The 14,276-nt window shown below is 42.4% G+C and overlaps 1 protein-coding gene and 1 non-coding gene across 2 annotated transcripts; both read right to left on the bottom strand.

Moving 5' to 3' along the window:
• Positions 1-223: 223 nt before the first annotated feature.
• Positions 224-295, bottom strand: TRNAE-CUC (transfer RNA glutamic acid (anticodon CUC)). The gene has a single exon. It is a non-coding gene; the product is annotated as a tRNA-Glu (tRNA).
• A 9,598-nt stretch (positions 296-9,893) lies between these two features.
• LOC133380877 (histone H2B.v3-like) lies at positions 9,894-11,821 on the bottom strand. The gene has a single exon (XM_061619041.1). The coding sequence runs from the start codon at positions 11,295-11,297 to the stop codon at positions 10,836-10,838; it is 462 nt and encodes a 153-aa protein (XP_061475025.1). The 5' UTR covers positions 11,298-11,821; the 3' UTR covers positions 9,894-10,835.
• Positions 11,822-14,276: the final 2,455 nt, after the last annotated feature.

Genomic DNA, 14,276 nt, shown 5'->3' with positions numbered 1-14,276 from the left:
TTAGTTATTTATTGTTGAGTGCTTTAAAAAACAAATCTGAGAAAAAATATATCAAATTCCCAACACTGAAATAATACCAAAACCATGTCAAATTACACAGGAAGTTTATGTATATATATATTTTCCCATATTTAATGTTGATTATTTAAGCAGGAATTAAAATTGAGCATTAAACTGCAAAGTTCTTTAATGCAAAAGGAACCTGTAATCTTTTCAAAACATATTCCCTGACCGGGAATCGAACCCGGGCCGCGGCGGTGAGAGCGCCGAATCCTAACCACTAGACCACCAGGGAAGTTGCAAGAGCTGTTTTCAACATCTGTACTACTTTCTCCTGCAGTTCACGATACATAAGATGTATTCTTCAATCATCCAGAAATAAAGTTCCGGGCTCTTCTGATCAGTCAACAAAGGTTCTTCCCATCTCCAGCCATCACAGCAGACATCAAATTAGATGCTGCCAAACTACGAGAAACGTTGATACTTTGCTATTCCATTCTTAGAGTTGAAAAACATGTGCTTATGCTCCAACTCGATTCTCTGAATCAGAAAATACAACCGGGAATTTATAGGTGTCAAATAAGGAAAACTTCAGTGAAATCACAAGACTGTGAAGTTGTTGTTTGTTTGTGGAATGTTCGCGGTCTTTAACATACAGATACATTTAATGGGAAGAAATGTGTACACCTGTATAGGGCTGGTGGAGAGAGGGAGTTTTCCCACTCTCCTCGGGGAAATTATGCTCACCCGCAGTTAAAATCGGGATCCGGCGAGGAGGGGGGGGCTGTTATTCAGGAAGCTTAAGGTGCTCCTACACACTTACGTGGGGTAAGTCCCACTGAACTCAAAGAAACTTGCTTCTAAGCAGACTTCCATAGGATTACAATAATGTTAACCTTTTTAATGCATGGGGGTGGCTGCACAAGGTTGCTCCGCTTTGCAACAAGTTATTCACTATTCTTTTTTAGAGGATCTACTGATTTATTTCCGCTGCTCTTTCAAGGTCCACGAGGAAACAAAGGTAAGATAAGGTACGATCGTTACAGCCTAATTTCAGAAATACAGGGCACTGCTATATACAGTCAGACCATCGGCCCACCCAGGCCAGTATTATCCACGCTAACTGGTAGTGGGTCTCCAGGATTTCAGGCAGAAAATCTTTCCCAAACTTACCTGGAGATCTGCCCTTGCAACGGACCAAATGCTTCTTCCTATCAGCTTTCGAGATTCTAGATGCGCAGGCAATATAGCACTTACCCCAAAGTCTAAAGAAAGCCTCCGATTGGTGTTGTGAGCCGTAATAGCTCATTTAGCCAATCACGTAAAGGCCTGATTAAAACGACGCTGAAGTTGGTTCCTAGTTCCCAGTTCCTAGTTCCTTATTTTTGTGAAATTTCAGTTACTAACAAAGAAGAAAAGTTGACAGCTACAGCAACGTCAAGCCAAATTTAAAATGCCCCTGAACCCCAAAATAAATAATGGGGTACCCTGTATGATATATCAGTGTAATCAGGAGACTCTCCCCGTCAAGACTGACAATAAATTTATACAATCAAAATCATCAGGATTCTGATATCATAAATACATAATGATGTCATAAAATCATAAAAAATAAGTAACTGAGGGTACACACCCCAAAATCTGCTCTGGGCCAGGACAAATCATACACCCCAAGAAAGGGGAGGGTGTCCCCTACAAGATACCACTGCGTCCCGTCCGGCCCAGAGCTTCTGCTGGGCACAAGGCACTCACGAGGGCATCTATGCAAAATCAAACTGGACAAAAACACGCAGAAAAAAAATAAGTAACTGGGGGTGCCCACCCCAAAATCTGCTCTAGGCCAGGACAAATCATATACTCCAGGAAAGGGGAGGGTGTCCCCTATGAGATGCCACTGTGTCCCGCCTGGCCCAGAATTTCTGCTGGGTGCAGGGCGCATGGCAGGGCATCTGTCCAAAACCAAAGCAGAAAAAAACATACAGGAAAAAATAAGTAACTGGGGTTACACGCCCCAAAATCTGCTCTAGGCCAGGACAAATCATATACCCCAGGAAAGGGGAGGGTGTCCCCTACAAGATACCACTGTGTCCCGCCTGGCCCAGAGCTTCTGCTGGGCACAGGGCACATGGGAGGGCATCTATCCAAAACCAAAGCAGATAAAAAGATACAGGAAAAAATAAGTAACTGGGGGTACACGCCCCAAACTCTGCTCTGGGCCAGGACAAATCATATACCCCAGGAAAAAAGATGGTGTACTCTATGACATGCATGTCTTTCCCAGCTAAAATAATGAAGAGTAAATATGGCAAAACTGGTACAGAACGCGGCGGCGCGCCTGATTAAAGGCAGCTGCTGGTGAGATCATATCATTCCAGTGCTAAAACAGCTGCACTGGTTACCAGTTGCTTATGAAGCCCAATTCAAGGTGTTAGTTTTGACCTTTAAAACCCTATACGCTTTCGGCCCAGGCTATCTAAAGGAGCGCCTCCAGCAACATCAGCTATGTCACCCAACAAGATCAGCCTCAAAAGACCTTCTCTCGGTCCCACCAGTGAAAACAGCTAGGCTGGTGAGAACGAGAGAGAGGGCTTTTTCAATTGTGGCCCCCACCCTGTGGAACTCCCTCCCAAATGATCTCCGCCATGTCCCTTCTATGATGAGCTTCTGCTGGGCCTTGAAGACCTGGCTCTTCAGGCAGGCTTTTGGGGTGGGCTGGATTTTATCTTCATTGTTTTTAGATTTTCAGTGTCTAGGTATTATATGCCTATGTTGTATGTCGCCCAGAGTGGCTGGACAGCCAGCCAGATGGGCAACTAATAAATTATATAATTATTGACCACTACAAAATCTTCTGTGGGCTATGAAAAATCATTCACTTGAGCAAAGTGAATAGTGTCCTCCGCAAGATGCCACTGCATCCTGCCTGGCATGGTTTGTGGTCATACAGAACAGGTATCGACATCTATGCACAAGAACAATAATCAAGCTATGTAGAAAATACATAAGGAACTGTGGGATTCCACCATCAAACATGCTTTGGGCACTGCAGGTCATACACCCATGCATTCTGGAGAGGGTTCCCACCCAATTCAGAATTTCTTGTATCTGTATGGCACAGACAAGGGCATATATGTATTAGAAAATATAGCAAATATGTACAGGAAAAGAATAAGGAAATGAGGTGCCCATCACAAAAGATGGTTTGGGGCACCATAAAACATACTACATTGCACCTGGAAGAGTGTCTTCTCTGAGATGCCATCCATGAATGCTTTTGAGTGTCAATTATGAAATTACATCTTCAAGAAATCATTGTTGTTTAACCTGCCACGTTTCCTTCTGTCGCCAATACCAATGGCTTTTTAAAATAATAATATTTGAGCTGTAACAAGGTGAGTAAGAGGGTAGACCGATACAAAAATTAAACATAAGAAAATCCCATCTTTCAACAACCCTTTTAAGGAGAGACCTTGTCCCAGTGTGCATCTGTATTGGAATTATATTCAAGATGTTTTCAACAATGTTTTGTAATTTTCAAAATGTGTTTTTCAATGTTTTGTATTTGATTTTGTAAAGATCTTTTGTTTTTAAGATGTTTTTAAAAGACTTGGGGGGGTATCACTTTTTTGCCACCCTGGGCAAATGTGGTGATGTTTGTGCAACAAATGAGTTGTTCCAAGACTTCACAAAGAAAAATAGTACTCCAAGTCATATTGTAGCAATGAGGCTATAAAGGACCAAACAATAACGATGATGTGCAATGTGCAGTTTAGAAGGTCCTCTTCTAAATCTACTACTATTTCAGAGATGTTTGAAAACCAGGAGATTATTTCGAATGGGTGAAATTGTTTAATTCCAGCCCATGTGAAATGGTGTTGATTTTGTAAACTGCAAAAATGTTCTAATATATTTCTAAGCAAAATGTTTTTTACCGTTTTACCAGTTCTGATAAATGTGACTTCCTTATTTGTTTTTTAAATTAAGTCTGCACTTGTTTATATGTTCATTTGTATACTTGGTTCTTACCTGTTGGAGAAATATAATATATATGTGTAGTAATTTATTTAGAGATATAATAAATCAAATGCACAACAATTCTTCTCACAGTATGACTCTATGTTATCTGGTGCCATGGCAGATGGAAACTTGGCCAGATCACCAGACAACGATTCACTCAAGAAGCATAAAGATGTAATTTCATAGCTGAGACTCTAAACTATGCATGGATGGCATCTAATAGAAGACAGTATCCCTGATGTGTGGAACTATGATTCGTGGTGCCCCAAATCATATTTTGGAATGGGCATCCAAGTTTCTTATAATCTTTCCTATATATTTTGGCTATTCTTCTGATACATAAATTAATGTTGTTGGTGTTGTTTAGATTTATTCCCTGCAGTTAACTAAAACGTTTTGGGCGGATCACAAAAGTTATAAAATGCATAATTAAATACAGTTCAAAACACTCTAAAATCAGAAATGATAAATGACCTTGTCTGAGCTATAACTGAACAAAAAGCTCTGACCTGGGTTGGAACCAATGCCATCTTGTAGAGGACCCTGTCCTGTATGAATATGTGTATGGATCATCACCTTGCAGTGGTGAGTGGGCTTGCGTGTTCCAATGAACCCTGTGAGCGATGCCGTCGGGAGTCATGTACTCCCAGCGGGGTCATCCATGGTGGTAAGGTCAAGGGAGAGGAACCAGACAAAGAACGATAAAAGAAAGTCCTCAACAGCAGAACAAGCGGAGGATAACAATGTGTATGTTACAATGGCTGTGACGGCGGATGAAGGCTGCAGCAGATAAAAGACTTCCAATCAACATGGTATCCATGCCATTGGATCAAAGCCTTTTTCTATCAAGATTGTGTGTTGATCGTCGTGCACCGATCTCCCCACATAAAACAAATTCACGCACAGGCGTCTTCCAACCAAACCAAACCAAAAGTCCCATGGCAATCAGCGGATGGCAACGGGGGCAGGACTGTGAAATTCGGAAGCCGCTAGTCATGGACCGGCACATGGGCAGTGGATACAGACTCAGTAGTTCTGGCTCAAGGACCGAGGCAGTTGAGTTGTTCGGCAGCTGTATCCATGACTGAGCATTCCTATTCAGGATCCACTCTGCTCACCCCTTATGGGGAAGGTGCTAGAAAAGGTGCCCTAAATATAGTCTGCCTCATCTCTCTCCCTGACTGGATTACCGCGTCCAGTGGGGTCACCACTTAGCAGTCGCAAAAGACAAATGAACTTTGGAACGTGGAATATATGGACATTGCTGGACAATACAGATAGTGAACGTCCTGAACGCAGGACTGCCATCATTGCAAGGGAGTTGAGATGTTTTGGTATTGACATAGCAGCACTCCAAGAAACTCGAAGAGCAGGAGAGGGACAATTGAAGGAAGAAAAAGGTGGTTACACCTTCTTCTGGAAAGGACTGCCTGAACAAGAACGACGAATACATGGAGTAGGCTTTGCTATTAAAAATGATCTTGTGAAGCTCTTGTCAGAAGTTCCTACTGGCATTAATGAACAACTCTCAACTCTCCAATTAAAACTCTCCAAAAACCAGCAGGCAACTATTGTAAGTGCTTATGCACCAACATTAGATGCTGATGAAGACATCAAGGAAATTTTTTATACCCAGCTGGACACCATCTTATCAGAGATACCTAAGGAGGATAAAATTATTCTCCTGGGTGATTTCAATGCAAGAGTTGGGCGTGATTTTGATTTATGGCCAGAAATCTTTGGGAAAGAAGGAGTTGGCAATAGCAACCTGAATGGAACTCTACTTCTGACTTAATGTTCAGAGCATAGTCTTATTATTACAAATACACTCTTTCACCAGAAAGATAAATTTAAAGCATCATGGAAGCACCCTCGGTCGAAGCACTGGCATCTCCTGGATTACATAATTATCCATGCCAGAGATTGTCATGATGTACTCCTTACCAGGGCCATGATGAGTGCCAATGACTGCTGGACAGATCACCGATTAATTCAATCCACTATGGCCATTAATATTGTTCCTCAACGTAGGCTCCAAGGAAGAAAACCAAGGCATAAAATGAACATCCACGCCCTTCAAGATCCTATTAAGCAAGCTTGCTTTCAAACAACTTTCAAAGAAACATCTACCTACGGAACTCCCTGAAAATGTTGAGGAACACTGGATTAAACTGAAGACTTCCATCATTGCCGCATGTGAACAAACTATTGGATACCAAACTAAGAAACATCAGGACTGGTTTGATGAGAATGATAGTGAGATTGAACGTATCATTGACAAGAAAAGGAAAGCCTTCCAGATATGGCAAAAAGACATTAACTGTGCTGCTAAGAAAAAAATCTATGCCAGTGCACAGGCTGAGGTCCAAAGAAGAACTAGAGAAGAACGCCCAGTGGATAAAGAAAGCTCAAGAAATCCAACATTTTGCAGATGCTCATGATGCACGGGGCTTTTTTAATGCCACAAAGGCCATCTACGGACCAACAAATTATGGTACAAATCCCTTACGTTCAATAGATGGTACCAAACTTCTAAAGGACAAAGAGTCTATTGCACTGCATTGGAAAGAGCATTACCACGATCTCCTTAATCGTAACTCTATTGTGGCTGATGAGGTCTTTTTGCAAATCCCGCAACAACAAATTAGAGATGAGCTTGCAGTATCCCCTAATTTGGATGAAGTCAGTAAAGCCATTAATCAAATAAAAAATAACAAAGCTAGTGGACCTGATGGGATTCCTGCTGAAATCTTTAAAGAAGGTGGGCCTGAACTTACACAACAACTTCATAAGCTCATCGAAAAAATCTGGATGAGGGAGGAGATCCCGGAAGACTTTAGGGATGCCATAATTATCACTCTTTTCAAGAAGGGTGATAGAACAGATTGTGGGAACTACCGAGGTATCTCTCTTCTTGCTACCACAGGTAAAATCCTTGCAAATTGCCTCCTACCTATTTCAGAAGACATTCTCCCTGAATCCCAAAATGGTTTCCGCCCTTCCAGGCGGACAGTGGACATGATCTTCACTGCACGACAGCTTCAAGAAAAATGCAGGGAGCAAAACTGACCTCTGTATATGGCATTTATTGATCTGACTAAGGCCTTTGATACTGTAAATCGAACTGCCCTCTGGACCATCCTTCTGAAAATTGGATGCCCTGATAAATTTGTGAATGTTTTGCGACTCCTCCGTGACGACACGAGGGCAACAATTTTGGATAGCAGTGGCTCTCAAAGTGATCCATTCAAAGTGGGATCAGGCGTCAAACAGGGATGTGTCATTGCTCGGACCTTATCTGCTATTTTTATCGCCATGATTCTACACCTTGTTGAGGGGAAACTTCCCACTGTCGTGGAAATCACATATCGAACAGATGGAAAGCTTTTTAATCTCAGTAGGCTGAAAGCAAAAAGTAAGGTAATTACAACCTCTGTCATAGAACTTCAATATGCCGATGATAATGTAGTCTCCACACATTCAGAGGAAGATCTTCAAACTAGCCTAAATGTCTTTGCAGAAGCATATGAAAAGCTTGGCCTCTTGCTTAACATCAAAAAAACCAAAGTGCTTCATCAGCAAGTGCGAACCAATTCCTCTGTAGCACCGTCAATCCAGTTTAATGGTGCAACGCTGGAGAATGTCGATCAATTTTCTTATCTTGGCAGCCATCTCTCTGTAAAAGCTGACATCGATGCTGAAATTCAGCATCGTCTGAGCTCTGCAAGTGCCGCATTCTCCTGAATGAAACGTAGAGTGTATGAGGATTGGGATATTCGCAGGGAGACCAAAATGCTTATTTACAAAGCCATTGTACTACGGACCTTACTGTACGCCTGTGAAACATGGACCATCTATAAACGCCACTCCCAACTTCTTGAAAGATTCCACCAACGCTGCCTCCGGAAAATTCTGCAAATTACTTGGGAAGATAGGCGGACTAATGTTAGCGTATTGGAAGAAGCAAAGACCACCAGTGTTGAAGCAATGATCCTTCAACCCCAACTTCACTGGACCGGCCATGTGGTTCGAATGCCTGATCACTGTCTTCCAAAGCAGGTACTTTGCTCCCAACTTAAGGAGGAAAAAGGAATATCAGTGGACAGCAAAAGAGGTTTAAAGATGTTATCAAAGCTAATCTTAAAAGATGTAACATGCATTAAGAACTGGGAAGCCTTGGCCGATGAACGTCCCAAATGGAGGTCGGCCATTATCAAAGGTGCTATGGACTTTGAAGAAGCACGAGTAGAGGGCGAAAGGGACAAGCGAGCTAAGCGGAAGGCACGTCAAGCAAATCCTCATCGTGACCATCTTCCATCTGGAAAACTATGTCCTCACTGTGGGAGGCTGTGTGGATCCAGAATTGGCCTCTACAGTCACTTACAGACCCACCGCTAAAGACCTTACAATCTTACTCGGCCACGAGTGATCGCCGATGAATGAATGAAATGAATGAATGAATGATATATAATACTTCAAATAAAGTTTTGGGCTGGGCACCACCAGATCCTTTTTTGCCCTACCTAATTTAAACATTTGGATGTGTATAGTTGCTCAGATCCACTCCTTCTGCACACAAGAAATTCTGGGCAAGTCAGGAAGCCATGGATTCTCGTAGAGAATGTTTTTGTCCATTTTAGTTGTGAGTACATGCCATCATACGCGCCCTGCGGCCTCCACAACCTCTGGGCTAAGCAGGACGCACTGGAATGTTATAGAGGGTACCCTCCCCTTTCCTGGAGTGTATGATTTGTCCTGGCCTAGAGCAGATTTTGGGACGTGTACCCCCAGTTACTTATTTTTTCCTGTATGTTTTTGTCTGCTTCAGTTTTGGATAGATGCCCTCTCACGTGCCCTGCACCCAGCAGAAGCTCTAAGCCAGGCGGGACGCAGTGGCATCTCGTAGGGGACACCCTCCCCTTTCCTGGGGTATATGAGTTGTCCTGGCCCAGAGCAGAGTTTGGGGCATGTACCCCCAGTTACTTATTTTTTCCTGTATCTTTTTGTCTGCTTCTGTTTTGGATAGATGCACTCCCACGTGCTCTGTGCCCAGCAGAAGCTCTGGGCCAGGTGGGACGCAGTGGCATCTGGTAGGGGACACCCTCCCCTTTCCTGGGGTATATGATTTGTCCTGGCCCAGAGCAGATTTTGGGGCGTGTACCCCCAGTTACTTATTTTTTCCTGCATGTTTTTTTCTGCTTTGGTTTTGCATAGAAGCCCTCGTGAGTGCCTGGTGCCCAGCAGAAGCTCTGGGCCGGACGAGACACAGTGGCATCTCGTAGGGGACACCCTCCCCTTTCCTGGGGCATGTGATTTGTCCTGGCCCAGAGCAGATTTTGGGGCGTGTACCCCCAGTTACTTATTTTTTCCTGTATGTTTTTGTCTGCTTCGGTTTTGGATAGATGCCCTCCCACGTGCCCTGCACCCAGCAGAATCTCTGGGCCAGGCGGGACGCAGTGGCATCTCGTAGAGGACACCCTCCCCTTTCCTGGGGTATATGATTTGTCCTGGCCTAGAGCAGATTTTGGGGTGTGTACCCCCAGTTACTTATAATTTATGATTTTATGACATCATTATGTATTTATGATATCAGAATCCTGATGATTTTGATTGTATAAATTTATTGTCAGTCTTGACGGGGAGAGTCTCCTGATTACAGCGATATATCATACAGGGTACCCCATTATTTATTTTGGGGTTCAGGGGCATTTTAAATTTGGCTTGACGTTGCTGTAGCTGTCAACTTTTCTTCTTTGTTAGTGACTGAAATTTCACACAAATAAGGAACTGGGAACTAGGAACCAACTTCAGCGTCGTCTGATTAAAAGCGTTCCCTATATAAATTCCGACTGAGGGTCGGGTTAGAATAACAGCAATTTACCTCCTAATCTAGTTCGAAGCTTGGGTTTTTTTAAAAATATATATAGCTATAGCTAGAACTTCAGTCGTTTAATTACTCTGAGAAATTCAAGAGGTCTGATAAGTCAAATAAAATTGTTATTGGTAAATGTATTGGATTCACCTAACTTTGAAAAAAGACAGGGAGATAGAGTGTAAAGCTTCTTTAAAGCACAAAAAGAGAATTTGGAATAAATGGCCCTTCTCGATTAATAGCAACTCAAGTGGCTTTAAAAAAATTTTTTTTTACAGGATTCAACATCTTGGTATTTGAGACTATGGAATAATGTTGTAATGTCTAAATTTTGAAAGTTACTATTCCAAATAGGTCAAATTCAATACTATAGTTTTTCTTTTCAGTATTGTGAGAACTTTGTTCTAGGTTTTAGACTTGTGATGCAGTGTCTTATGTAAATCTGTAATTCACATGCTTATTATTTATTTTACCTTCCCCACATTTTTAATGTACTTTATTTTTTTTAAAAAAATTGATTTAGCACAATGTGCCAGATGCTTCTGTTAAGCAACATTTTATATAACTAAATTTGCAGTCATGACCCGAACCCAAGTTAATTTCCACAGAGTACAACAAAAACAAAAAATGAAATACACTTGAATAAAGCTGCTAAAATCCTGATTTATTGGAAGAACTGAATAAAGCTGCTAAAATCCTGTTTAATGGGAGCAACAGTGTTTGGTGCTTCTTTTCAGAAGCCACACCTTTCACATCTTTTTTTCTCAAGGCCATTCTCTCCATTCCATGTCAGCTCATGTCTTACAAAGTGGTAAATGGCAGGATTCCTTGGACTTATTAAGGCAGCAAAATATTTTAAAGTCTCTCGGGTATTACTAGGATCTTCTCAGGGCAATCTTTGGTCCTCTCCCTTCTTGACCTGTTGGAGAAGGGGAGGGGTGTTTCTCTAAGCGCACTCAGTGGTGCTGGGGGTGGACTGTTCGGCCGTGTGCTTGGCCAACTCCTTTTCCATGGCCTCCTTCAAGGCAGCTTGGACATCAGTGCAGCTGATGATGGACTGCTCATCCCTTTGGCTCAAGGTCTCCACCTGGGTCGCCACGTGGTCATATAAGTCCGTCAACAAGGTCTTCATCAGGCCCCTGGCCTTGGCCTCCATACGCACCTTGGGCATCTGTCGCAGTATTTTGGAGGCAAAGAGCCTCGGGGAACAGATCTTTGACTGCTGCTCACTGCTCCCTGCCTTAGCGGCAGATGTCCGCTTGGCTTGACGCTTAAGACGAGGCTGGTGCTTCTTCTGTTTTCGAGGTTGGAGCTTCTTCTGCTTCTGTCTAGCTTGTTGGTGCTTCTTCTGGGCCTTCTTTCTCTTCATATCCCTGGCTTTCTTTTTGCCTTGCTGTTTAGCAGCCATTGTTCTTCCCTCCTTAAGCTCCTGCCTTCAAATGTCACCAGGCTTTTGTCGGCATGGCCAGTTATAGACAATAGCATGCAAATGAAAGTTCTGTCTGCAGAGTGCTGATTGGGTGACTCTGGCTCCACAGTAGCCAAGGACCATTGTTACTCTGAATGTGACTATGACCTGTTCCTTACTAGGATCCAGTTATGAGTTTTGACAGTGGCATAGCTCACTGGCTTCTGGCAGATATTAACTACACCTTGCCCTTCTAGGTTTACAAAGAAAACCAACTTTCAATAAGTCTCAGCCTGTCCCATCATCCCTGGCATGTTTTCAGATAACAGATCCCAAAGCTGATTTATCTTCACCACCTGTGTTTTCTACACCAAACAGTGTGTGTAACCTGGGTATCTGCAGACTGCAGTTCTTGCTTGGGATAGTCCCAGGGGTCTCTAGCTTGCCAGTATTAATGGCAGAATACAAAACAGCTGGGTCTTTGGAGGAAAGCCAACTTTCTAAACAGCCTTTATTGCTTGCCTTTAAAAGATTCTTTATGAGCAACTATTTGCAGATGACAATAGCCCACAGAAAGCTTCCCTTCTGATTGCTATAGGCCACACCACTTAAAGGTGTATCAGCTGAAAAGCAGGCAGGAGAGCAGTCTGCAATTATTTTAACATGCCCCAAAGTAAGTTACCACCAAGTACTGATGCTAAAAGAAGACCTCTTGTTTTGGATGGATTTTTGGAAATACTGTCCCTCCTTTCAATATTCCATTCCTGTTTTGTTAATTTAAAAAGCCCAAGAATGATTATGTTATTTCCATTAGTCATAATTAGAGCAGCACTAAATTTAAAAAGCATTTCCAGGAATCACAATTCATTACAAGAAGGTATAACTATGCAACTTTTGGCTGCTCTGCCTCTTAACCGGCATTCATTTGCTGGCAGCTAAGACACTTCATCATGAAAAATGAGGTCTTAGAACTGCTTACAGCTGTAAGCAGAATCCCTTAAACTACACAAGAAATTAATGGGTGATAGAGCTCATTATGTAATTATGCCAAGACAGTTTTAAACAAGACTATTTATCTTGGAAGTTTCAAAATATGAAGGCTTTGGTCTGCAGTTCCCAGTCAAACAAGATGGGCAGGAATGTTTTTTAACAATTTGTCTGTGTAGAAAACTGAATTCATTGTATTCACTTGGGTGCTCATACTGATTGCATCTAAAGTTGTGTGTTCATATTCAAAGCGTCTCCCATGCTACAACAGGGATCTCTGAACATATCTCACTTTCATTTCTTTTCCTTTTCCGATTGTAACTTGCTAGGATATTACATGTTGCTCTGGATCCCAGGAAGTGCATGGATTTTTCACCTCTAAAACATCCACACACTTAGCGACACTCAGAATGCCCTTTGGAAATAGTTAATCTGTTCCTGGTTAGGACAACAACAGGGATTATAGAAAGTCGCCAACACCGTTTTAAAAAAGTTTGGTTTGTTAACTGTTGTGCAGGTTTGTTGTAAAGTGGGCTGTCCTGACCTACGTGCATCTTACCCATTCCCTGTCTAGGGCGACAGTGACCCCCCCACCCAACAGGCTCCACCTTTATCCTAGGCTCTGTCTTGTCCTCTATCCTGTCTCTACATGATGGAGAACAGAATACAGCAATTTTCTCTAATCCCTGTGGATTTGTGTAGTCGTGGTTCATTTGGTCAAGCACACCAAGGTATTACACCCTATTTAGTATTTACACCCTAGCAATATAAACGTTCTACTCTTGCCATTTAAAATGAATACTCAAAAGGACATACTTTCCTGCTAGTGGGCATTCCACAGGCATCTAGTTGACCACTATGGGAAACAGGATGTGGCACTGGATAGGACTTTGGCCTGCTCCAGCAGGGCTCTTCTTATGTCCTTAATTTTTTTTGATATATATATCCTACTTGCCACTGCCACCTCCTCTTCAAGGCAAGCAACTGTTACTTTGTTGTGTTCAACCCATTTACTATGACTCCAAAATTTACATCCTGTAAACTGGCTCACATCTCATAATTTTACAAGGACAGTTCTTTATTTGTAGACCTCTATTTTTGAAGGTCTGTCCAGTCCACATTTGTTTTAAGGGAGGTTCTCCTTCTAAGAGAACAAGAACAATGGAAGTTGTCAAATAACAATTAGAACCTGGACAGCAGCCTGAGCAGCCACATAGGTCATCTGGTGACAATTTCCCCCACTATGGTGAGATGTATGTTATTTCTGTTTAAATGAAGATGTATACACACTGTGTGTTAATGTGCCTTCATTGCAAGATGTCATCCCCATGTCTTCCCTATCCCACCCTATTCCTTGATCTAAAGCATTTTTTCTGGAATGGCCATAAACGATTTTGTCACAAGATTGCATTTCTCAAGTGCTTGCTGCCTAAATGTGTACACAGAGAACACTTCATCAGGTGACCTCTTATTGGGCCCGACTGTCTGATGTTGCAGAGCTGTGCCACTCCCCCTCATTTCCATGCCTTTTCCCTTCCTTTTCCAGTAGAGTTGAGGGTTGCTGCTTTTGCAATGGAGGATAATGGTATATCAGTAAATGGGAAATGAAGAGGCATTTCATGGAAAACACTAGAAATTCTTGATGATATTTGTGGGAGGACGAAAAGTTCAAGAACAGCTCAAAAGCAGCCACCACAATTATGGCACATTCAAGCATGAGAGATAGAAAAGCAGGGAACAAACTGTGTGTCAATATATCAGTACACCAGTTTCCAGCCCTTCTCTTTCTGATATCCTCTTTCGAAAGACACACAGAGCAAAAAGAAAGGTTGGTGGAACCACATGTGCACAGCTGCAGCAGAGCATCATGTCATTTCTAGCAACATTTGGGGGGTGATGGAAACACGAATTGAGAAGATCAATGTGCTCTAGTTGGTAAACAGGCCCACCAGTGTGCATGGATAGCAGCTGCCACTTTAACAAACACTATGG

This window comes from Rhineura floridana, chromosome 3 (genome assembly GCF_030035675.1).
Source record: "Rhineura floridana isolate rRhiFlo1 chromosome 3, rRhiFlo1.hap2, whole genome shotgun sequence".
Taxonomy (NCBI): Eukaryota; Metazoa; Chordata; class Lepidosauria; order Squamata; family Rhineuridae; genus Rhineura; species Rhineura floridana.
The sequence above is the reverse complement of the archived record's forward strand: the minus strand, read 5'-3'. Positions and strand labels throughout refer to the sequence as shown.